Consider the following 26,276-nt stretch of genomic DNA (forward strand, 5'->3'; position numbering starts at 1 on the left):
ACATTTATTATGGTGTGAATGTCAGAGGCTGATACAGCTGAAATTTAATAACTCCCTCAGTCTACAGATGTCAGGCAGTGCCCTGTGGAGCAACACATACATTGATAGGTTAGCGAAAGAGGCAGGAGGAATCCAGCTGTGCTAAATAAATTATAGATGGATTTTGCACCCATGAAATGTAATTGAGGCAGTAAGTAATGCACTAGCACTGCAAGAGAGCAGATCTGTTTAGTTTGCTTCCTGTCTGTTAAAAGCAGTCACCCAAATTCATCTTGAATGTACCTGGACAATGTTGAATTAAAAAGGCCATGATGCTGTGTGGCTTTAGTATGTAACACTTTCATTGAATTCAATTTAAAAATTAACCACTGTTTAATCACATTAGAAAAGCTGCAAGTAGCAACAAATGTGCCAATGGAAGAGGGCTATGATAACATTGATGAATGTTAAGTAAGATGTAAATTATCAAAATAATAATCCAATTCTGGTAGGATATATAAACAGCATGTATGATGCATCCTGGTCGTTAGGGGGAAAAAGAAAAATGGGAACAGTATTACTTAATTTGCTGCAAAATGCAATACAAAAATATACATGCACTGGTACGAATTTATCATCAAACGAACAAAAAAAGTTTTCTAAATTATGCAAATTTCCAGAAGAACATACCATAATACAACATAGTACTAATAATAATTTTACTAGTACAAAAACTGCAAATTGTTTGCAAAATGTGTAGATCTGACAAATGAAGTTGGAATCTGAGCCAGCAAGATTGGATGAGGTCTGAAAAATGTGCCTGTGTGGCAGGTATTTGATGTGATGTGAGTCGAAGTCAGCATACTGCTACTAGCACACTTTCAGCTGTTCCTTGCACCGAAAAAAAAAAAATCACCAATCTTTTGATGAGAAATGAGAAGGAGACAGTGCAGGTTGGACGGGTGTTTTCAGATTTTTCCTGTTATCTCTGTGGGTCATCTTGAGGACTGTGTGTTAAACAGCAGCTTTCACAAATTAGAAATGCACTGACTTTGTTCTGACAGACAGAGTTAGAAGAGCACTACAATGGACTGAAGATATTAAACTTAACCAATCAGAAACAGGTGACGAAAGAGGACATGCTGTGTATTACTGTATGTGGTTTTTGGCACCTGAGGTAAATTAGGGAAACCTTTCAGCTAAAATATATGGAGTGTAGACTTTTTTTTTTTTTTTTACAAGAAGACATAAGGGTACACAGGGGGTTACTGACTGTACTTCTCACATTTTTTTGTGAAGAGAAGAATCACTCATCATCATCTGGTTACTGTAAACTCCAGAGAACGTTTATTTCTATGTGTGTTAATGTCTTGCACCTGCTTTTAAAAGCAAAACAATGAATCCACACTGACAGAAAACACATTTTGACTTGTTGAGACAGGAAGTTCAGAGAAAAAAAAAACAACAACACAAATGTGGTCTAAATTTCAAACTTAATCGTCTACAAGAAAATACAATTATATTTAAAATTACATACTAGTCCTGACAATGTGAGCTCACGGAAGACGAAATGAAAAACTTATAGGATTCGAGTATGTTTTTCGAGCACCTTCCCACACAGAATACTTCTCCCCATACACCACTACTACCTCCCCCACCACTGCTAGCTTCAAATGGTGGAGAGAACAGAAAGTGACAAATATAAACAGTGGGACGGCTGTGTTGAAGGAAATTACCTCCCAGAACCACTGGCATGTTGCCAGCGCGAAGACATTCATCTGTTTTGGACAGAGTCTGACTCACGGGCAAGACGGAGGGGAGGGAGGGGAGAGTGAGAGAGCCAACTAGACGGGGGTGAGTGCAGGCAGTTTAGTGGCTGTGAACGAGAGGCAGCAAGTGGGAATGGGAGAAAGGCAGAGGAGCCACAACATCTGAAAGTTTTAAACCTGTGATCGCGGTAGGTGATGCGAAGCAAGACTGGGGGTTCCTCCAACATGTGGAGGCAAAACAAATTCCACATCATGGACTTAGACAGATTTAGGTTTTGCCTCTGAGGGAGGGCATTTTTTTTTTGTCATGTTCTTACTTCGGGAGGGTGGAAATATAAAGATGAGATAGGGGACGTTAAAAAATATGAAGAGGTGTGCCTGTTAAGCTGCACTATTCTTTCAGCACAAACTGTCGCTTTAGTGTTTATGAAAGTTAAGACGTATCGGCTTGGAAAAATACTTCAAGAGTTGAAACATCAAAGAGAAACTTTGCAACAGATGTTACCTTCAGAAGCAGGTGAGAAACTTTTGTAAAAATCACACTAATGCCAGTTGTTACTGTATTGTTTTTTTAATAATTAACATTTTGTTGACTTGTACAATAAGTAATGACTGTAGACAGTGATACAATTGTGTATGTTTCATCGAAAACCACACTGAAGAGGGCTTTAAGTTAATCTAACACTAAATCTCTGTATTTAATGGGTTCAAAGAATTTTAAATTTTCATACATTCATGTACTAAGTTTTAAAGACAATGATTGTGTTTTTAACTGAATCATGTGTGTATTTAGGAAATGTTATAGAAAGACCATTTAAACCTTTCTGCAAATTATTCCTATAAAAATTTGTTTCATAGTTATATTTCATTGTTATAACTGAAAAGGCATGTAAGCTATTCCTCCTTATATTTTCCACCTTGGTAAATTTCTTTGCCATGATGTGGAAACAATAATAGTCATCAGACAGGAAAGACCCTCTTCATTTGTTACCATAAGCGTCTCGTTAATATGCCATCATTCAGACAAATAAAGCAAAGGGGTAACAAGGTCTTGCTTTTCCTTTAACAGACCTGTTTGTCCTTTTAAGTGGATGCGATGGATGACAAGACTATTAACTGCCTGGGAAAGTGAGGACCCCTACTAGCGTGTCCCTGTGGAAATACTAATCGTGGGGGTTGGGATTATTGCCAACATTGGAATCTGTAGCGTTGGACCCGTTTTTTTCTTTTCTTCCCTCCAAACGGTGGATCCTCTACTGATATTCCGTTCGGTTTATATATTGCACAAAGGGATGTAGCGTCCTGTGCACCGACCCTGAGCTGTCCCGCCCTACCCTCTGCCCTTGCCTGTGGGACCCAGTGACCATGCTGACCGAGTCTCAAACACCAGAGAGATCAGAGCCCAGACCCACGCTAAGGCCCGCTGTAACCTGTGCAGCACCATGTCCCAGCCATTCGCGGCTCCACTCGAGGCTAACGGCTCACGACCAGAAGCGTCTGGGGTTCAGCTGAAATGGGCCGCCCTGCTTATTGTCATGGTCATCATCCCCACTATTGGAGGTAACATCTTGGTCATTCTTGCTGTGTCACTTGAGAGAAAGCTGCAGAACGCCACCAACTATTTCCTGATGTCGCTTGCTGTGGCTGATCTACTGGTGGGACTCCTAGTGATGCCCATTGCCCTCATCACTGTTCTCTACAGTAAGTTTAACATGGGGCCTTGTGATCAAAAACCTGACTTGTGCAACACTATAGCAGTAAATATCTGACTCTACAAAGAGAAACATGTCCTTGCTCAATGCCCAGATCAATTTCACGCCACCTTTCTGATTAAATGTGAACCCAAATGATTAAAATTACCCTTCTATCAAGCTGGGTTTTAACTGTTTCAACACATACAGGCCAACCAGTTTTAAACAACCCTGAGTAAAAAAACCTATCAAGGAGTAAGTGTGTGTTTGGATATTCTACAAATAAAGTCCCCCATTTCATAGGAAAACTATGTTTAACTTGTATTAACTTTACTAATCAACATAGAAAAACGGACTAACACGCTTACGGGTAGCAAAGGAGGTTAAAAATTGTTTGTGAACAACACTAGATACGATCGCAAGTAACTGTAAACAAATTATTCTAGATGACATATTATAACAGATTGTGGATAATAAACATGCTACTTTCTCTGGCATAGTAGGGTAGGAGTTGCACGGCTTGGACTGAACTAATGGTCTGGGTGGTTCATTACCCAACAAAAAAGAATGTAAATGATAATTTTATTTTAATTCTGGTGAAAGTGCTGTGTAAATACAGCTACATCTCAAACGATTGGGCTTATATTCTCTTACAAAGCTACGGCTAAGCTACCATTCCCCATTAATTCAGTTGGACGATAATGAGCCAGATCCTAATCATGTCTCTCTCTCTGTCTCACACCCACACACAGATGGAATAATTTGTCATGGCGCTATCCACCTGTCTTGCCTCTCATTTAAAAAAAATCAAAAAAAAAAAATCACAGTTTTGAATCATAACTGGATGTCTTACACTAAAGGGCCTGCACAAGTCAAACTGGTCATGGGTGCCGCTTTTGTCAATCGCAGCTTAATGCAGAGGCTATATAAGTAAGGGCCATGCAGTCAGTCTATCATTACATGTATGTTTGTAATGCATCTATCTACTTTCATCTACATGCTGTCCACACATTCAGATCCAAGTGTTGCTGTGTTAAAAAAAGAAAAGAAAAAAAAGATCCCAACTGGCAGAACTTTGACGTTGTATAGTGAATTTGCTTAACCTAAACAATAGATAAGGCAACGACTCACTTACACTTCCACACAGGCTGCAAGTTTCAAGGTTGAGAGATTAAAATTTAAGCAGTATATCATCAAAAGAGGCAGAAAGCTTCAAACAAATTTGAGAAGGACAAAAGTGTATGATTTTTTTTAAAGCTATCGCTTAAATGTAGGCCCTTGCAAACTTAATTTATCTCAAGACCTAATAAAGAGTCCTGATCCTTCGGTTGAAAACCAATGCAGGAAGGTTATAAATGTATATATGGTATTAGTCCAACAAATAACTCCATTTAATTCAAAATAGAACAATTTATTTTTTGCTGCTGGTGGAGTGAGATGCTATGATGTGTTAATCCACAACTGAAAAGTTTGAAAGTGATTGTATCGATGAGTTTTCTTTCTAATTCCATTTTAGGAATAAACTCTTCAATTGTGAAATATATATTTTTAAACCCAGCTATCATTACCCCCTTGTTAGACAGATGAAGCTCAGAAAACTGAGTTGAGAATGGAGAGGTCATGGGGATATATATCAACTGAGTGGACAGTCAAACTTTCAGACGGAGGATTAGTTCCTTCAACTGAACCCTAGCTGGAGGACAGGAGACGCACACAGTTACACGGTACAGATTAGACTGGCAATATTACCAGCATACATCACTGCTCTAAGGCAGCAAGTATTACAACAAAAAATATGGGCTCAAGATCAACCTAACTGCAGGGTCACAAAGCATTCAATATACACGTGAGGGCACACACAGTTCAAGAAAATGCCTCAGTGTAAAACGTGAAAAGGGAAGCCGTGAATGTAACTGGACTACAGTTTAGGGATGCACCGAACTGACTTTTTCAGTCCCGATACCAATACCTGGGCTTTGGGTATCAGCTGATACAGAGTACCGATCCAATACCAGTGTTTAATTAATAAGCTGTATGCCTCAATGTGTGAAAGAGATTGGGATCATTCTTTTATGTGTAAGGCAAAATAAAGCTTGACTTAAACGTTGCTCTCTTAACTTTGTAAAACAAAATGTAACAAATGAATACATAGATATAAATCTACTGAACTGTTATTTATTAAAATAACGGTATCCGATATGAGATCAGCCCATTGTTACCGATACCCAATCCAACTATTTGAGTCAGTATTGGACTGATATCCGTTATCAATATCGGTGCATCTCTACTACAGTTACATCTGTATGCGCTGCCAGACCTTTTCCACATCTGCTGGGAAAATTAATTCAAAGCATAAAGGCAACACCTTGAAAGATGTAGGACATCTGCTTGTTTAAAATGTGAGCTGTGTGAACACACACTGCTAGTAACTTAAATACATAATGCATTCATGGATGATAAAAAAAGATGAAGGACAGATGAACAGATGAACTGGTGTCATTTCTAAAGTGACATACCTGCAAGGCATCACTTCATAACACACTCCAATGACAAATTAGTCACAGTTTTCATGTCTCTACTTGCCATATATATAAAAAAAAACAAACGTGTTATAATGAATTTTTCCTGTGCTAAAAAAAATTAATAATAAAAAAGGTGCAATGGTGAGTTTTCTTCTTAAGTAACATTAAACAAACACAAACAACAAACAACACAACAAACAATGCAATAAGAGGAATTACTGTATGAAGTATAGATAATTTTGTCTTGATCAAAGCCTTGTGTAAGCAGAACCTACTGGACATCGATTACCCGCAGTGGAACGATTTATAGGCTGGTGGAACAAGATATGTTCAAAAGCAAATCATAAAAAAATTTTTTAAAAAAGCATTACTGATATTGATGGAAAGAAGTTTGACTATGAGACTAATACAAACTCACTTGCTCCAATGCAGAAGAAGTTAAATTTGCATATGAAATAGATACAGTGGTGATTGCCAAGAGCGCTCCAAAGTTTACTCAAAGTTTCAGTTAAATGGAATAAAAATATGTGCCTTTCTATAGATACTTGGAACTTGTAAGCTACACTGTTTATTGAATTTGGCTTGGGATTCAACATTTCAGAGGAAAGGTACAGAAGTTTACTTTGAGAACAAGTGCAGTATTTGTCAATGAATAAGCCTTCCAGATGAAACCTCATCAAAACTATGACTCAAATATTCCTCCAAGTGTGACAAGAAAGCAGTACGAGCAACGAAGGGGAGGGTGGCAAAACAAAGAAAATTATGTAAAGAATATTTCCAACAGTCTTTTTTTAAATGGGTGATGGTCACGGGACAAAGGCCAGAACAATTACTTGCCAAATTTTATGCCTGGAACTGAAAATAAACACTACTGTTGAGCATAGTCTCCGGCACATCTACATAAAGAGCTTTTAGCTCCATAAACAGTCAGTGAACCCTCCTTTTTCCAGTAAAGTCATTCCTCCCATAGATAAACAAACACCAATCTTTTGCATGAGTGCTACTTCTAATCCCTTTCCATTGTGGTACATCTCCCATAACTGGTAGTAAAAGACCAAGTTCTTTTTGAAAAGAAACTGGGGTATATTATAAAAGTGCATTAAAGGAATTACTACTTATGTTTGGACCACAACAGATAACTTATCTACAAATAATATTTTAAAAACCCAACTACTCTAGGACAACAGTTTCTAATCATAGTGGATGCATTTCTTCTTATGTTCTCTTTAGACTCTGGCTGGCCTCTCCCGGACTTCCTCTGTCCTATTTGGCTCTTCCTGGATGTGCTGTTTTCCACCGCATCCATCATGCATCTATGCGCCATTTCACTGGACCGCTACATTGCCATCAAGAAGCCAATCCAACACAGCCAGTACAAATCCAGAGCCAAAGCGATGGTCAAGATAGCACTGGTGTGGCTTATATCCATTTGTAAGCACATTCATTCAGATTTCCTTTCAACTTAACACAAACTTTACTCAACTCTAGAGCACATTGATAAAGTTAATCTCAGGAAAGATGGTCTTCAGATAGATTTCTTGACATAAGACCCATGGCAGACCTGGTTTTTTTCAGGAATCCAAGCCGGATGCAATAAAAGCAGATACTATATAAACAGCTACACTACCCACTACATTGTATATAGGAACGAGATGGGGTGTCTGAGGGGCTTGGACAGTAATATTGCACTTGCATTGGTCACAGTGCATCTTAGAGATGTTACTAAAGATGTCATAAGGTCAATTTTCATGAGAGGCTGGAGTTTATTCAAAGGCCACTATGGCGTATGCATCCAACCAAGCTGTTTGGACTAATTAGGGACGTGAAATAGAGCACCAACACTTACTTACTGGGACAATTAACTGAATCGAGCCATTGTCAATGTTATCATTTAAAGCTTTTCCTGCTTTGACAAGTCAAAATGTCTGTCATGAAAAGGGTCTCATAAGAACAGATAATGAAATCGGTCACTAGGTGAGAAGGTGCTTCATGATAAAGCAAGTTTTTGAAAAATATAAAGCATTCATAGAGGCGTAGGTATTCTGCTTAAATGTCCTCTTGATGGAAGAATCACACTTGCCTGTTTTAATTTATCCCACACAGCTCTCGTATGAGTGTTGGGGTCCATTGTTCGTTGATCTGCCGTTATTTAACAAAAGGAGGGTAAAAGTTTGACCTAATTCACTGAGGAATTATTGCCTAGTGCTCAGTGCCAGTACTGAGACCACTAAAAGCACAGTCAGTTTAGCTGTTGATTTTGGTTCCACTTGAGCTTCATTTCATGAGCAAAACCGGGAGATCAGATGGATTGGAGGGAGAGGCACTTAACACCGCTGACTGCAGAACAGTTTCTCCCTGACTGTATATTATTGCTCAATTTAAGAGGGATCATGGCAGGCCACGGATGGTTAGTTTACTTAACTTAAAAAACAAAAATGAAATCCTACAATCAGACCTCTGCTTATTATTCTTGAAACAGCTGCTTCATGACACTTCTATTGATTTCTACTACTACCTAACTATAGAATGAAAAAATTAAGGAATTTCTTTCTCTTAGATGAAAAAAAGAAACAGCTGGGTAATATTAATTTGTGTTGAACCAATTCTAGTGTCAAGAGTTAATCAGCCATTCAATCAGTGCTTAAAAAAAAAATTGCCAATGTTTGCCAATACTAACAAAGTTTCTCATTTTCCAGGTATAGCAATCCCGATTCCGATCAAGGGGCTTCAGAACTACCATCCTCACAACAACATCACCTTCAACAGTAACCACACATGCCTGTTGAAAACAGACACCTTCCGGGAATTTATCATGTTTGGCTCCATGGCAGCATTCTTCATCCCTTTGACCATCATGATGATCATCTATCTTCTTACTGTCCAGGTGTTGCGCAAAAAGGTTTATTTGCTCAGGTCAAAGGTGACTCAGCGTTTTAGCTACCCAACGATCGCCACAGTTTTTCAAAGGGAACAGGCTGTGACCTCACCTCAAGCTGAGCAGCTGAACATGCTGGACAGCAGACTTCCCAGGACTCAAGAAAAACCAAATACTGGGACCCCAAACTCTCCTACAGGAGATGACATGCCCTTTCGGAGAATGTCTACCATGGGTAAGAAGTCAATCCAGACTCTGAGCAATGAGCAGCGCGCCTCAAAAGTGCTAGGCATCGTCTTCCTCCTGTTTGTAGTCATGTGGTGTCCCTTCTTCATTACTAATATCACCTCTGTGCTATGCACCAGCTGTGATGTTAATGTAATCGCCCGCCTCATGGAGATCTTTGTTTGGGTGGGTTATGTGTCATCAGGAATCAACCCATTGGTCTACACCCTATTCAACAAAACTTTCAGGCAGGCGTTCACACGTTACATCACCTGCAATTACAATAACTCTGGGCCAGGAAGGCACCCAAGGGCATCAAATGCAGATTGGACCCTTACGAGAATTTCATTCAGATCTTCCATGGCAGAAAACTCTAAACTGTTCATGAAGCGGGGAATGAAGAATGGCATTGGAGCAGTGAGCTACCAAAGTCCACTGAGGAGCCGGAAGGCACCTGTACAGTCATCCAATGGTGTTGTGTTAGACACAATGCTCTTGACTGAAAATGAAGACCGTAAGCAGGAGGAACATGTTAGTTGTGTCTAGAGCTACTTGAAAAAAATATCCGGTCAAAGGAAGCACTCGGAAGTGTTTTATTTCCTTAAAAACAAAATTCTTGCCTCACAACAAAACATTAAAAAAGCAGGATTGGAATTTGATGTTACTTTCAATCTAATTGACCAATTGTAATGTACACAGACAGAAGCGAAACAGGGCTATAATATCAATTATGATCATTTCAGAAACACTATGCTACTCTTCAGACTCAGCCAAACTCTTCTGTTACATATGTGAATAGATATAGTCAATACATTATTCAACTGGCCTCCAAAATAGGCCACATTAAGAATGTGAATTCTCAAAGATACAAGGACAGTTGATAGGGTAGTAAAAGAGAGTTTGAGTTTTCAAGCTGTGTAAAACAGTAACTTTGAGATAACCTGTACCAGGTCAAACACACTCTACGAAAGGTCAACAAAATTTAGACAACTAGACAAAAATACATAACGGAGACGCTATGACAACCTGGAAACTCTGTGAATGCAGAATACAATATGCAGTATACCTATGCTGATTCTTTTAACTTGGGCTATCTGAATGTGTTATAAACCATCTCAAACCACATGCTTATGTTTTGTTGAGACAGCCAGAACTCTACCTTTCAAATATCTTCTGCAACAAACACATGAAATGCACTGCACACTTGAAATGATACGTTGTATTTGCTGGACCTTTGGGAAGTGCTTTTGTATGTGTATTACTGCCAAATGTTTTAACTATTCAAAAAGGTTTCTATATATAAGACTGTAAATAAAAACAAAATCAAGATTGAATGGAAATCTACATGTGTTCAATAAAATATTTGTGTTGCTAAACTAAAAGAAAACTGAATCTATTCTGACCATCCCTTTTCTTTTACTGTGTACGTCTACAGCCTTATGCTACTTCAATTTCATCAGCAACCTTTCATGAACCAATGTTGGTCAAAGCACAAGAGGACAGCCACATAAACACACTGTAAATCACAGCATTAGAAGATCAGCAAATACAGTCACTTAAAAGTGACTCAACACAACTGAAGAGTTATTAACTATAAACATTAGAGGTTATTAAAATAGCCATGGGAGGAAATGTCAGATTGCATTTCAAATATATAAAATCGCCTAAATTAGAACCTGTATATATAATATGAACTAAATGTTTGCTCAATGGAACAACAAATCTGAGATTTTGATAGGGCTCCACAAGCTTAGTATGTGAGTTTGGTGTGTGTCAATTTATTTTTGCTTGGAACGACCACATCTCTTTTTAATGACCAGGAACTCAGTTGATTTAATAAGAAGAAAAGAAACATTAGACATTTGAACTTAAAACTGTCCTCCCTGGGCGCAAATGTGCATGTTGGGGGTGTGGAGGAAGTGGGAAGTTGGAAAAGAGGACAGTATTTGAATTGTTCTGGTTCAGAAGTCTTTCTAAACACAGGAAAGATTTACACTTGGTTTATCTAGAAGCCAATTGATCACACAATATTGCATAGCCTTTTTTGGGCTTAAAAATGTACACCCTGATATTTGTGCACTGGCTAGGCGCTCTGTTTAAAACTGCTCTGGTCTCTGATTGGTAAATTCATGTCGCTGTAAGAGTAACAAATCTCTATAAATAGCCAGGAAAGAAAATGTGTGAGTGACAATGACAAGAACGTTCAGTTTCCTCTGACAAGAGGAATACCTTCCATGAAGACCTGGATGTTTTTTTTTATTGGGTGTTATCTAACAAAGACCATTTAGCTCTTTCATTTTGCATGAATTGCAGGAAAAAGTGAAAATATTTTAAAAACTTTCAGTGCCATATTTGCAATAAACAAAGACAACCTAAGAGATGAAACAGTTCTGTACAATGAAGTCTATTCCAGAGGTAAATGTCTACTAACTGTTTTCTCTATGGCTGGGTATAATTTGAACAATTTCAATACACTATAATTTCTGAGTTTCGGTACTGATACTCTTTGAGGAATTTAAAAAGCATTTTTCTCTAAAAAAATGTGCCACCTTCTAAAATGCATAAGTGTTTAATTAACATTAATCAGTGTGTGCTTGTTTAGAGGCAGATCAATCAAAGGAATTTTGGCATTGATGACCTTGATAATCCCAACAGAGGAGCGTCTGGTGGGTGTAGAGGAACCAGACACAGTGTTCATAGCTCAAGTAATTTAGTCTGGTTCTTACCTGAACAAGATGAAACCAATGGACTCGACAGCAGCCCTTCTGACGTCATCATTCACGTCGCTCACCTTAATTAAGACAAACAAAGCAGTTAAATAACCAAAGCAGATACTGAGACTCTTCAAATCCTGCAATTAACATTTATGATGTAGTTCTCATGTGGCTCACAGTATGAGGATTATTCACAGAATCTAATAACTTTAGCTTGTATAAGGTGCCACCTACAGGACAAGTTGTTCACACCTCTGATATATGTTGCAATTGCAAATGTAAGCCACCGAAAGCACAATGAAAATGCATATACATAAATCTTTAAGCTGTAGTGTAATTTTCTTGCACTTTCTCCCTGTTAAAATAAAGTGTTGTAATTCAGGCAGTCCTAGTAATTGGCACTGGTTCCAACAAAAGATGTCTTGACAAAATGGATTTAGAATTCTTTACCACAGCTTCAAACTCAAACGGGAAAACACTTACATTAAAGCTGCATGCGAGTCTGATGATTTAACCATCAAATCATAGTCTAAAAAAAAAAGTATACTTTTTTCTGATGAAACAATCATAACCACATGTTAAACTAAGTAATTAGAATTATGATACCAGCTGCAGTTGTGCAGACTTGGCATCTGCTTCACTGCCAGCATGATAATTCTCAGTGAAATAATGTACTGTGAAGAGGGCCATTACGAGAAACACTTACAGCGACATGTAGCAGGCGTCGGATGGCCTTGTTGTTTCCGGAGCCGCAGTAAGCCATGCCCACGGTGTACATTCCAGAGCGCCGCAGGATAGGGTCCTATGGTAGACAGTGAAGGGAAGCAGAGCTTTGACACTTTGTGTCTGGATGCACAACTACAATCAACATAGCTTGAGTCATTTCCCAAATTTAGCTCTTTAAGGATTCCTGGCAAGGAGTTCAGAGGAGACATGAAATAAACACACGCAACCAGGGGTCGTATGAGTACATGCAGGACTCAATACATCAAACACTGAAACTGCACATTGCAACTGCAAAGTTTATTGAGTGCAACGACCTGGTGAGATACAATGAGAATTCCTCTTGAATTCTCTCCCCACTTAATATCCTCTGAATTAATCAAGCTCAGGTCCGTCCGTATGTATTGTGTTAATATATGCATAAGCTACACCAATGCCACAAAACAAGCCTTTGTTGTTCTTAGAAAATAAGACAACTCTGACTTCATTGTGTACATGATTTGGCCTCTGTGACCATTCCAGCCTTACCTTGTCTCTGCACAGGCTCTCAATGAGGGCATCAGCCTCCTCCATGCGTCCGTACATGACCAGAGCAATTCCCACAGCCAGGCCACGCAGGATCTTCTCGTGCTGCGTCTCCTGAGCATAGCCTACCATGTCCTCGATGGCCTGAGCTGACTTGGAGCCCAGCATGACCAGACCCAGGGCCAAGCCCGCAGCCTCACCTGAGAGGTCACATGATATGGTCAGCATAACATGTGTTGGCTTTTAACATGTAGTTGACTTTTTTTTTGCTTCTATATACACCATACGTCATCCTTTCAGAAATACAATATTTATGTTCATGCATCTCATCAGTCAGCTGTTAATCTGTGTTCATATTTTTGTGCAACCCAAATCAAAATGTTACCTACGTTTCTGACATTATACAAGGACACGCAGGAAGTACAAATACTAATGATAGTTTTTAGGTAATTTTCATTAAAATGTACTGAACAGCTTTCTGTTTAGGACCGTTTCAAAACTTTTGAATTTGTCCAGGGCTTACGCACCAGTGACAGCATCATCCTGGTACAGGTTGGACTTGAGGAGGTCATAAACATCCTGTCTAGCTGTGCCCAAAGCAGCCAAACCAAGGCCAAGAGCACCACCATGACGGACAATCTGTGAAGCAGAAGAAGAAAACAGACCACGTGAGATGAAGCACCGAAACATAAATTCAAACTCTGACAAAATGAAATAAACTAGCTGCAGGTTTCTACAAAAAAAAAATTGTAGGATTATGCATTGAACTGTTTACTAAAAGCAAATGATGTCGCCAAATTTTGCAACCCAGCAATTTCGTGAGTCACATTCAAATATAAACATGTTTTTGACAATGAACCAGCATTTAAAGCCAACTCACATCATTGCTGGCGTTCTTGAGCTGACTGAGCAGGTAGTCGATGATGTCCCCACCATGGTTGGCATGGATGAGTCCCAGAGCATACAGGCCTCCTCCCTCCTGGTAGGCAGAGCCAGGGGAAGTGTCTTTGGGCAGGTAAGTGGCCATTAACTGAAGTGCCTCTTTCTCGTGACCCTAAAAAAAACACAGCGTAATACATTTCAAATTAAATGAAGCCTATCTGAAATAAAATCCAATTTATGTTTTTTCACACTGTATTACAATCATAGTGACAAGTTTACCTTGTGGATGACACCCAGACTTGCTGTGGCTGTGAACTTTGCCCAGTTGGTGGCTCTTGCAAGCCATTCCAAGTTTTCTCTACAAGGACAAACAAAAACTTTGGTCTAACAATCACATGTAGTAAGTACATTTTGCAATGTTAATTATGCAACAGACTATATTTTTCTGTTGTGATGTTTTCTGTTACAGCACAGTTACCTAAGAAACTGGTCACTTGTGGTTCCCGTGTGCATGAAAGAGTTGGCTATGACCGTGGCTGTGTGGCACACTGAATTTCGCACTGCATCCTAAAGTGAAGGAGAAAAAAAAATATAGAAGCAGAAGCTGTTAAGAGCAAATTCAGTTAATTTTCTTATCAACTGATGCACAATCTGCTTCTCATCTGCCTGCAAACAGTAGTTTAATTCATTTATATTCTCTAAGCCATTAGGCCCATTAGCCTGCATTACCTTTGTGTTTTTGAGGATCATTAGATCTGTGTTGTTATTTCGGATTAGGAACTGCAGGTGCAGCTCGATGGCCATCTCCCCACTAAGGATTTTGATCATCTTGGCGTTCTGGTCTTTGGGCTCATCTTTCTATAAAAACAAAGAGAAGCAATATGATTGTTAGAGAATTAAATAGAAGTTGCTCTGAAACACAGAAAAAGTGACAAGCACCTGGTATCACAAAAACAATCCAAAGAGCTTACAGTTTCTGCTGGCTTTCCAGCAGGGGAGCTTCCAGCCTTGTCATCTGTCTCCATTGCGTCACTGTAACACAAACAAGAAACAACATTCTTCAATGTTGGGTCACATCATCACAGGTACTCAACTTCATAAGTAACATAATATGCTATTTGTTATATCTTAAATAAGCTCAGTTTTAATAAATATTCATATATTCATTCATAAAATAAATATTCAGATTCTGAATATCTACATGAGTGCATGTTCAGCTTGGTGCTTGAGGATTTTAATGATAAAACAAAGGAAATCTACTTTTTTGTCTCAGGTGAAATTCTAGATGAACTGTTCTCATTCAGATATCAGTTAAAGAAGCTGTGTCAAAACATATTAAGCAAGATAATACTTCACATTTACTTTTGTTCCTGCCAAAAGCACCATGCTTGCTACCAATTATGGACAAGCATCTTTGAACACCGTGTAGTTTAGCAGACTCTCAGAAATTCAGTACAGAAAGCTAATACAGGTCAAATCAGAACCATCTGTTCTGGCTGCAGTGTGACAGGCCTAAGCATTTGTGGGCATGAACTAAGACACCGGGGTGCGTCCTTGTTCTCGTCCCCTGCCCACCTGTCTTTGTCTGGTGTGGGCACAGTGCCTGTGTTTGTAGAGCCAGGGACTGCGGGGATTGGAGTTCCAACAGTTCGCAGGTTCTGGATGACAGAAGAGAGGAACTGCTGGCTGGCACTCTCATACAGGTCAAAGCAGATCTGATAGGCCATCAGCAGGTTGTCCTCCTTCACCAGCTTTTCCAAGATGTCACTAACAGCCTGTGGGTCATCCAGGAATATCAGGCACTAGAGTGGGGAGAAGAGAAAAAAAAAGTAAAGAGGGATGTTAAATTCTGACACAGTTTTGGAAAGTGCTGTGAAAGTAGAGCAATACAAATAAATCGGTATAAAGCGATGTCAACTGTTACTAGCACATTAACTATCTGTATAGCTGTTGGTATGACTCAGAGTAAGTATTGTTTAGCTTTAGTCAATAAAATAGACATCATCACAAACAAACAAAAGGGGTATGGGTAACTACCCATTATGGGATAATTTTGTGTTCTAATACAAATATTCAAAGCTTTAACGATTACTCAACTGATTAGTTGCCAAATTAATCACCGACTATTTTGATAATCAATAAATTGTTTTGAGTAATTTTTTAAGAAAAAAAAATTCTGATTCCAGTTTTTCAAATATGAATATTTTCCGTTTCTTTTATCTTCTGTAAACTGACAGTAAACTGAATATCTCTGGGTTATGGACTGTTGTGGACAAAACAAGAAAGAAAACATTTAAAGATGTCACCTTGGGCTCTGAGGAACAGTGTGATTGACAATTTTTCACCATTTTCTGACATTTTATGAACCAAACAACTAATCAATTTATCGAAAAAGTGACAGATTAGTCGTTAATGAAAATAATCGTTAGTTGCAGCCCTAAAAATATTTTTAAACAAAAAAAACACTGCAAACAATCAAAGAATTTTAAAAAATGTGTCCTAAAACAATCCTTTTGTGCTGTAATCAAGATTTATGTTGTAGATTTTTTTTGACAATTGAAAACTAAATAGACACAACAAATACGTCATTGGAAAGAACCCGTCTCAAGAAAGACATGTATGTATTACACAGAGGTTTTGGTCAGGTTAGTCAAGGCGATGATGCATAAAAGTATTTTTGAGGATCTGCTGGTTACCTGACAGACATTGATGAAATCAGGCTTCTCCAAGTTCATGTAGAGCTTGACCAGAACTCGCAGCACCTCGTTACGGAACTTCTTGTTCTGCATCAGGGACATGCACACCTTCAGGCTGTAGGCAAGGAGGCCGCTCACATCATTCTGCAAAAAAGGAGAGGGAAAAGAAAATGAAATTGTCACTGTGTTTCAACACTGAACAATCAAGACCGGTATTCAAAATCTGGACTCCTCTATGAAAATTATGCCTGTACCAGTAATGTACTGGGAAACTAATTTTGTCAGGCTGCGAAACAAATTCTTGGCCATTTCCTGTTTTTGAATAAAGTGATTTTCAAAAGATCTTTTTAAAAGTTTAATTCTAGAAAAGGACAGAATTTTGTTGAGTATACCAGACTCTTTAATAAGACTTTAGCTATTCTGTTGAGTATTTAACCAAACTGATCTGAGGTCAGCTGTGAAGGATAAGAACTAATTACCGATTCTAAGATGGTCTTCTCAAACATGTCAAGGCGCCTGGTCTCCAGGGCAATGCCGATGGCCTGCTTGTACTTGTGATCATTTAGGCAACGCAGGAACATCTTGTTGACGATGCCCTCAAGGCGGGGGTCGATGCTTTTCTTCTCCTCATCCTCCGGCAGCTCAGCATTCTCCACCCGCAACTTGGTGTAGTGGTCAATGCATTTGGCTAGTAGCAGACACAAAAAGGACAAAGAGTGGGGCCCCATTTCCCTTCTGTATTCAGTCACATAATTCAAGTCAGAAAACTATTTTACATGCCTTTCTCCACTAAAAAGGTCAGTCTTTACGCTGACAGTAAGATATTTCTTTTTTTCATTTAAAGTAATTTAATTCACATTGGTAAGTAAACAACAGAGTATCACATCTACAGAAGTAAATAAGTCAGAAAAATAAGATTAAGTGTTTTATCACTCACCAATGATGGTCTCCACATATTCTGAGTCATCTGTGACATTGAAGAGATCTCCAGCACCAAGAGCATAGTTCAGAGACTCCTCAAAGGCTCCAAGGTGGTAGAAAACCTTAGAGGCCACCAGGGCAGCAAATTCTCTGCTACGAAATGTCTCATCCTCATACAGGACCTCGCTGTGAGTATGAAACATATAGATGAAAAAGACTGAAGTACACCAGAAAGACTATGTATTACTACTGGAAGTAAAATCAATGTTCAAATCCAAATGACCATTTTTATGACCAACAGAGCGGTTTCTGTCACAGAGCAGTAAAGGAGACTCAGATTTGCTTAAAAAAAACCTCCTACTCAATTATAGTCATCAGATAAACATTCAGCATCGGTTTACTGCTCAATATAAAATTCTTATGTCAGATCTACTTCCTGAACTCATCAATGATACTTACATTTTGTCAACAGATCCTGAAATTTCAGCCCAGAAGTCATTCACAAGGAAGTCTAGCTTTTGCAGAGCAAACTCCTGCAAGTAAAACAAAGAGATGTTGCATTAAAATATATATGTTTTGTGTTAACAGTAAAACTTAATTACATGAAAGAGTTAAAGATCTCTCATAAGCCGTGCTCATGTGTTCAGGATGTTGTCAGTACTGAGCTTCAAACTGGGTGTAATCATCACACAAGTCCCACATTAATAGAGTTGTAACTGACCACAACCATGATTAGAAAATCTGAAGCTTGCATTGCTTTCATGACACAATCAGAGACACGGGCAGAGATGGCAGCCTCTTGGTTTCAGCCTTCGTGGCTCATCTTGCATACAAAATCAAAGCAATGAGACGTATGGAGGACAGACAGATCAATCTCAAAGAGTCTACCGGACCTGATAGAGAAAACGTCATCCCACACTTTCAGGCTTCTCAGGAAACCTCCAGGAACCATTATTCAATTGGTTGTACAATACATCAAGCAATCTGCTTAAGAGCAACCCCTTTAAGAGGTGAAGGTTGCATTTGCAAAAGCGTTGCTTTGTGTATTACATACATGCTAATGGATTTGCCACTTTCTCCTTGTGAAACGTTTAAGGTCCTATAACTTGTGTGCTTTTGCCAGTAAGTAAAACCACACTATACTTATAGAGTTTGTCATGACATGACAGACTCTCTGTATGGTTGCTTGCCATTTTCAGGCACCTGGTCTACAACCTCTGTGCATTCAGATCTTACCTTGAGCTGTGGTTCCTCCTCATCAAGGAGCGAAATAATTCCAGCTGCAGAAAAAAAGAGATGTAAGCAACTTTCTATACTCAATTTTGTTGCAGTGACAGAGCATGTGTGACAGCTTGAAATACCTCTTATTATTCTTAAACATTAAAAGTTGAATTACTAAAACACCTTACCCATAATACTTTGATGAAATTTAAGGAATTTAAATAATGTATTAAGTTAATCGTGATGTATTCAAATACTGCATCTGAGACACCAATCATATTTAATGAAACCCATTCACATTTAGAAATCAAGAATGTTAGCCACTTAGTAATAAATTAAGGGTATTAGAAACATTTGGCATCAGAGCAGGCAGACCAGAGTCAAATATAGTCAAATCTGAACCTGTCCTGCAAAATTAATGTTACACTAACCGTAGAAGGTTTTCAAGGATACATGGCAAGGATATAACATTACAGTATTTTTTTAAAAAATTGTTTTATTATATAATCTTATTGGAACTAGAGATAAGTCATTACTTTTTCCACATTTAAAACAAAACCTGTTTCTCAGGCTTATGACTAGCCAATTTCTTACCTGACTGTGTGTGTGGCTGGACAACTGTTTTTCACCTTTTTATGTAATTTTTTTTCCTATTTGTATTATTATTTTTTGCGCTTGATTTGGTGGTCATTATTAATTGTTATATTTCTGTATTTTTGTATTTCGATAAATTGCTTTTATGCTGATGTTTTAAGCACCTTGAACTGCCATTGTGTATGAAAAGTGCTATATATATGTACATATATGTGTGTATATATATATATAATTGACTTGAGCTCGAGGAAGTCAAATTTCACTGCCTTCAGTGTTGTCATCTGCTGTGTTGCTGTCCATGTGACAATAAAACCTCTTGAATCTCTTAACTTTAGGTTCCTCTTCGAGGAATCATTCACAAATTAACAACATGACATTACATTCCATGTAGTTATGAACATGATCTCCAAGAACAGCTGAATAGCTGGATTCCTATGCGATGTACTGTTAGCGTTAACTAAAATTTTGCAGCCCTCCTCTGATTAAATTAATCTTTACATCACCAAAGACAGACTGTGAGGTGCCCTTCCTTCCATAAAAAAACATTTTTGGGCTGTTTTATTTCTGATCACCGACTGATACATGGATGTACATCCACAGGCTAACGGCTAACTGGCAGTTAGCTATGTGACTCAGCTAAATCAATGGCAGCTAGTTTAAGTCACGGCTAGCAAAATAAAACCACTTTGTACGACTTACCGGCAGATGTTATCATGATTGGCTCCTTTTTCCCTCCTCAACCCCACAATTATCCTGCTTCGACGGTGGGATTCCGTGCGAATTTCAGGGGCTTTTATAAAGAAAATCAAAGATTTGTACAACAGTAGAACCAATCGCAGCGGCTGCTAACTTCTTTTTGTCCACTACCGCAAGTCCCCTACTGAAGGACCTGCGGCGTGGCTGGCCTCTTTGGCGCCTGATTAAAAAACAAACATAAAGGAAAAATATATTCATATTTTAATATTAGGGACCGAGCCCAAAAGAGAAAGGACTACTGTAAAACAGTAGTCCTTGCCTAAGGGCGAGGATCCTATTGTTTTTCGTGTGTTTGTTTGCTTGTTTCTTTCTTTATTATTATGCCACTCAAACTCTAAATTTGACCCCGTAAACATGCTCAAAAACTCACCAAATTTGGCACGCACATCAGGCCTGGTGAAAAATTTGATAAAATGTAAAAATTAACCCCCAAAGTGCCAAAATGTGCTCTCTAGCGCCACCTACGTAACTGAAATGGCCGCCATGGCCCGTAGGGATGTCGTAGAGAGATCAAACCAAAACTCAATTATTCGTCTCATCAAGACCTACAAATCATATGCTGACACCCCTGACCTAAATCCAACAGGAAGTCCGCAATTAGCCTTTCAAAATAAGACTTTGCACCAATTTTGGCCACCAAACAAACGCTATTTCCTCCGAGGGTGTTAATGGTATTCGCTTCAAACTTTAATAGGTGACTTATGACACTGTGCTGAAAAGAAGTTGCTAAAAACTTTGTAATAACTCGAACGGTTTGGATTTTATAAGCCCTCAAAGTTGCAGTGCCACATCACCCTTACAATGTAAAACAATGGGGAGGCATGACCTTTGTGTCAAACAGAGGCTTCTAACGTCTAACTATAAGTCTGACCACTTTCAAACCTGTATCAATGGATTTGCCACGAAATTTCCTACTGTAAACTGTGATTTTTAATGTAAGATTTAGCCAAAGTCATGGGATTTATGAGGAGATTTCACAAAAAGCGTACTCTAAAATCCTCCTCTCCAACTGCTCCTAGTGATGTCACTCCCTCAGTGCTGTGAAACATTCCACAATACACACTCATTATAAAATCACAGGATGAGCAAGAAAAGACTTTAAAACTCAGACTCTAATATCTCAAAAACAGTAAAAGATAGAAAAAAACATGTAAATTCAAGATTTGTTGGTCAAAGTCTCGTGACTCATTTAAAGTTCAAATGAAGTCTGTATCTAAAACTATCTAGAAGCAGTAAATGTTCAAAAAGGTGTGGGTTAGCTCACACTCTCCATTCAAATATATGAGTATTTTTGTCCAGCTGTAGTTACTTATTGTCTCTACACACGTGACACTACACATGTCAATCAAACTTTCAAAAATAAAGCACACCACACTTGTAAGAAATATCCCTCATTTTTAAAAAGCAAAATGATCTGATCCTGACAGGCCAGAGTGCAAGGTCCCAACCAACGCTGCTTGCAGCTTTAATATTATATTTTATGTACATATTTATAAATATAATTGTAAGTATGTTTTTTCATAGCCCAACTGTTGTTTGAATTGTTTGCTCTTTGTTTAAATTTGTTATGCACTTTCACCTGTTATGCGCGTGAAAGATGCTATATAAATGAAATATGTATTATTATTATAATAACAAAAACATGTGATACACTTATATAATAAATAAATCTGCAAAGTTTAGTTGATTCATAAATTAGTCAATCAACAGAAAATACATAATAAACTATTTTGATATTTGATTAATTGTCTTGAATATTTTAGTAATATTTTTTTTTTTTTCAAAATTCTCAGTTCCAGCTTCTTATATGCAAATATTTTCTGGTTTCTTTAGTCCACTATGACAGTAAACTGAATATCTTCGGATTGTGGGCTGTTGATCAGGACAAAACAAGACATTTGAGGACATCACCTTTGGCTCTGGGAAACAGTGATCAACATTTTTCACCATTTTCTGAAATTTTACAGACCAACAACTAATAAATTATTAGAGAAAATAATCAACAGATTAATCGATAATGAAAATAATCATTACTTGCAACCCTCATTATGATGCTGTACTAATACTATTGATCTACCCAAAGTATCTAAGATTAGCTCCACATTGATAAACTACAACATTAAAATGCTCTTACATGTATTTGTTAATGACAAAAACAAAGAACATAATATACTATAATAATATAAACAGTAACATTTTGACTTTTACTCGTAATGGAGTATTTTTAGACCACAGTATTTCCACTTTTACTTAAGTAAAGGATCTGAATATTTTTTCCATTACTGGCATTATGTCACTTTTAACAGAGCTGCACACGCAAGTTTTAATGTGTCATCACATATTTATTTGAATGGACAATCCAGTAGCCTACATAAATACATAAAAAGTGAAAAAGAGACTGTTCCTGTTCTATTGCAGATAATGCTGCTGTTAATAGCACTCATCTAAGGCACACAATCTTAATAAATGCCAGTGAAAAAAGAAAAGATTCACATTGCACGATTGGCTGGATTAACTTGCTGGGCAGTCTGGAAGAAAAAATGAACTGCTGGGCCCCTGTTAACCAATTAAAAAATGTTCCCTTATATGTCAGTTAGTGGTGCATGTTCCCATACAAATCCTCAATTAAATTAGCACAAATGAGTTGACCCACAATAAACCTGGGACTTTTGGAGCTTCTGAAGTTCTGGGGTCATAGAGCAGTGGCCCATTTTGTTCAGTTGGCAATGCATCATGTTAAAGCAGTACTTATGCTATAAGCTTTCAAGCCAAGCCTTATCTCCACCTGTAATAACTTACAATTCTCTATCTAAAGTTCTCAAAAGAAGAAAAGAGTGGTTTTAAATGATGTGATATTGCTCTGGTAAACAGTCTACATGTACACAGTAAATCCCTTTGTGACTAACTTTTGTACAATGTATAAATCAGAAAGATGGCAAGAGATTTCATTATTTAACAACATATTCCTTCAGGTCAAGAATGACGTTGGCTCAGCAGCGGGAATATCGAGCACCATGAAGAAACCCCATCTCACATAGAGGGGCTCTTCATCTTTTCACAGTAAAAACAGTATTGTCTACAGTGATCTGCCTGCAGCGACAGGTCATGACATCAGCTGTCTCCTCCAGCTGACTCTTTGTCCACATGAGGTCCAGCAGAAGGGGAACTGATTTTCAAAGGAATACCCTCCTCTACACTTCCACTGTCACCTGAAAAACAATTAAAACACTGTTACTTACCGTGTTAATAAAATGAATAAAATTATTTAATTTCAGCTACGTCTCTGCTCTCTATGCATGTAGTGTACAACATGTTGTAGTCCTTAAAATATGGTGCCAGTGCCAATTTCACATAAATACTATATGAATAACACAGTTGTGTATAGGGTCAAGCTGATGGTGAATCCATTCCAGAGGTTATTTTTGCAATAAATCCTCGGTAATTAATTTCCTAAATTTCCCAAGTTAACTTGTTAAATATACATTACGACTTGTCAAAGGACAGATGGTGATGGATCAAAATAATTTCTAAAGTTCTGAAAAAAGTAAGTCACTGTTTTCCCAAAATTCAACATCCTGTATACGCTGAAAGTCTGAAGAGAAGAAAGAGAAGCCTTTAAAGTGTGAATGTGTGAATATCCCTTTCTGCCTGTTGGCTTTGTGATGGACTGGCAGCCTGTACAGGGTGTAGCCTGCCTTTTGACCATGTTGTCTAACCTGGGATAGGCTCCAGCTGCCTGTGAACCCTGAACAGGGCTAAAGCTGGTGTATGAAATGGATGCAGAAAAGAAAAGATCTTGTGGGAATGAAAACGTCTGTATTCATCTCATTCAGACTGAACTTTGGGGATGGTGCTGCTACCTCTTTGCCTGCTGGTTGGAGAGCTGTTGGCCTGCTCTCTAGCCCCTCTTCTCTGAGGCCAGGACAAACATTGGAATGGCCAGAAAAGCGGCTCCCCTCTATTCCTGGTATTATCTGAAAAGCAATAACAAGCATTTAACAATTTGGCAGCTTATCTAAGGGTTTTCTTGTTTCATGAATACTCCTTTTGTTCCCGGGTCTTTGCAGCCTTGCCTGGGAATAAAATGTGTGCAAAAATGTGGTCTTGTGAATGTCATGGATTGACCTACATTAACGAGGTGCACCAATTCAAATCATTATAGTGTTCGTGTAATATTTCTGCTGTTAGTACTCATTAGTGAGTTTCCAGGGACCATCTGCAAAGGTATTTTATCTACAATGGTATCTGTATAATTACTATGTTATATTCATTTAGATACTTTTACTGAGTTCTCTATGTTTATGGTGGCCTCATCATGTGAATTTTCATGTCCTAAGGCATTTTCTAGATAGCTTGTAGCTTTTTGTAATGTCTGTACAGTAGGCCTATCCTTTTAAAAAGTGACATTCTCATGTTCTTTGTCATTTTGGCTGTGTAATATTTTATGCGCTCTCAAAGCTGCATGGTGCCTTGGTTAAAGACAGCAGGGTTCAGACTTCATGTTGACCAGCATCTGCCCCGCTGACATGTCCTTGAGTACAAAATCTGCATGTTTCCTAAATTTCACAATCGTCTACAATGGCTACACTAATTGCAAGGAGTAAATAAGTTTTGCTCTGGATGGTTACGTGAAAAACCACTTTATGAACATGGAAAATGTCTTTTATTACACCTGCTGTTTGAGATGAATATATAACTTTGCAGGTGTTTTTCTTGATGCTGAGCATTTTGTCATCTGTCTTCGGAATGAAACAGCCAACCCATATTGTCCCTGGTGAATGTTTGTGGAATACTGAGCGGATCAGACGCTCCAGGAGTTGCGCACACTGATGAGTCTCGGCGCTCTCCTGTCTGGTGCGTATTAATCCAACCAGAGCTGGTCGGGCGATTCTGGCACGTTTCGTACGTGCCTTTACGTCCTTCAAAATCTCTTTTACGCACACTTCGTTGGAAGTTTTGCTGATGAATGACTGTCTGAAGATGAACATGATGACAGGAGAGTCTATCGCTCGCTTGAGGCTGTAAATGTTTGCCCCCCTCGTTGCTGTTTTCTGAGCGTTGCCATTGCGCACCGGCCGCTTCTCCTTCACCGTGTCCTCTCCAGCCGGTCTCACTCTCAAATCCAAATCCTCGGGCCTAACTGTTAGTGGTATTTCATTACTTTTAACAGTCTCTGTTTTGGAGCAAGCGTGGTTTCCACTTCCAGTATCGTCGTGACTGCCTGAGGGGGGTGAAGGGCGCTGCTCACTGCTGTCCGGAAGGCTGCTGATGTGGAACATGTCACGCATGAACTCCTGCAGTATTGCGGCTTCATCCTCAACCACGTCTTTACTTTTACAGGCGTCGCTGACCAAATAGATCCTCTCTTTACCTCCGATCAAAGCAATAATCTTCTGAAACTCCCTTTCCTCCTCGGGCAGCGTGTCCTCCGGGGACGCCGAGTCTGCCATCGTTGCGCAATTACGGCTGCGCGGATCCCTTTACGCATAATGAGCCGTCAAGCCATTCACTATCACCTTCCTAGCCGGCAGAGTGCAGAAAACTCACGGTCAGCAGGAAGACCAATGGGGAGGGTGGGGATTAAGGCTCAGCGCATATTTCTATTGGCTGTTTCGTTTAATAGGCGGGGCCAACTGTTGGGGGCTTAAACTGCAAGCAACACAGGCATGTTAGGGAGATAATGAAGTTAATCTTTAATGGAAAGCTAAACAAAAAATTATCACTTGACAATAAAAAAAACACAGTGAAACAAAATTATATGACAGCAATACCATGTGCTTCAAGAGGACATAGTACGGTTATTTTTATATGAATTCTCATAAATAATTAAAGAGGCTCTGGGATGATGAAATCTCAGGGTGCAGAGGTCACTTTCTTGATTTCCAATATTCGCATGGAAAAGAGTCCTGCCTTCCCTCCAGTGTTGTATATTCCTGCCTTCTCAAAGACAAAAGGAAACAAAGAGATGACAGTCATAAGCATCAACTTCAACATTTGTCTTACCCACTTCTTCTACATAATTATTAAAATAGCTTAAGCAATGCTTGACTCCTTTGTAAGATGAAAAATGCCTTTCACCCTTGAACCCTCCACTACATCAACAGGCTGCTGAGTTCCTGTGACGCTAATCCGTTAATCCACCCATGCCTGTTCCTTAATTAAAGAGTGCTGTCAGTCTGAAAT

At 38.7% G+C, this 26,276-nt stretch overlaps 3 protein-coding genes across 3 annotated transcripts in view; 1 reads left to right on the plus strand and 2 right to left on the minus strand.

The window, feature by feature from the left end:
• psmd1 (proteasome 26S subunit, non-ATPase 1) overlaps nucleotides 1-20,221 on the minus strand; it is a 42,122-nt gene extending 21,901 nt beyond the window's left edge. Inside the window, exons 1-16 of the mRNA XM_044361420.1 lie at nucleotides 20,037-20,221; nucleotides 18,759-18,802; nucleotides 17,982-18,055; nucleotides 17,539-17,708; nucleotides 17,081-17,289; nucleotides 16,602-16,745; nucleotides 15,481-15,707; nucleotides 14,877-14,937; nucleotides 14,635-14,763; nucleotides 14,384-14,472; nucleotides 14,185-14,263; nucleotides 13,904-14,077; nucleotides 13,551-13,662; nucleotides 13,027-13,223; nucleotides 12,482-12,577; nucleotides 11,788-11,852 (exon numbers count right to left, since the gene is read on the minus strand). Of these exons, the coding sequence (XP_044217355.1) occupies nucleotides 11,788-11,852; nucleotides 12,482-12,577; nucleotides 13,027-13,223; nucleotides 13,551-13,662; nucleotides 13,904-14,077; nucleotides 14,185-14,263; nucleotides 14,384-14,472; nucleotides 14,635-14,763; nucleotides 14,877-14,937; nucleotides 15,481-15,707; nucleotides 16,602-16,745; nucleotides 17,081-17,289; nucleotides 17,539-17,708; nucleotides 17,982-18,055; nucleotides 18,759-18,802; nucleotides 20,037-20,052 (1,886 nt within the window). The 5' untranslated portion in view covers nucleotides 20,053-20,221. The remainder of the gene's footprint in view (nucleotides 1-11,787; nucleotides 11,853-12,481; nucleotides 12,578-13,026; nucleotides 13,224-13,550; nucleotides 13,663-13,903; nucleotides 14,078-14,184; nucleotides 14,264-14,383; nucleotides 14,473-14,634; nucleotides 14,764-14,876; nucleotides 14,938-15,480; nucleotides 15,708-16,601; nucleotides 16,746-17,080; nucleotides 17,290-17,538; nucleotides 17,709-17,981; nucleotides 18,056-18,758; nucleotides 18,803-20,036) is intronic.
• On the plus strand, nucleotides 2,758-10,478 carry htr2b (5-hydroxytryptamine (serotonin) receptor 2B, G protein-coupled). Its single transcript, XM_044361421.1, has 3 exons — nucleotides 2,758-3,449; nucleotides 7,192-7,392; nucleotides 8,658-10,478. Exons 1-3 carry the CDS (start codon nucleotides 3,191-3,193, stop codon nucleotides 9,605-9,607), a joined length of 1,410 nt encoding a protein of 469 aa, XP_044217356.1. The 5' UTR covers nucleotides 2,758-3,190; the 3' UTR covers nucleotides 9,608-10,478.
• A 2,193-nt stretch (nucleotides 20,222-22,414) lies between the features above and the next one.
• LOC122989667 (uncharacterized protein C2orf72) lies at nucleotides 22,415-25,646 on the minus strand. The gene is made up of 3 exons (XM_044362688.1): nucleotides 24,766-25,646; nucleotides 23,954-24,067; nucleotides 22,415-23,302 (listed from the first exon to the last, which is right to left on the minus strand). Exons 1-3 carry the CDS (start codon nucleotides 25,541-25,543, stop codon nucleotides 23,205-23,207), a joined length of 990 nt encoding a protein of 329 aa, XP_044218623.1. The 5' UTR covers nucleotides 25,544-25,646; the 3' UTR covers nucleotides 22,415-23,204.
• Between the last annotated feature and the right edge of the window lie 630 nt (nucleotides 25,647-26,276).

This window comes from Thunnus albacares, chromosome 9 (genome assembly GCF_914725855.1).
Source record: "Thunnus albacares chromosome 9, fThuAlb1.1, whole genome shotgun sequence".
NCBI classification, from domain to species: Eukaryota; Metazoa; Chordata; class Actinopteri; order Scombriformes; family Scombridae; genus Thunnus; species Thunnus albacares.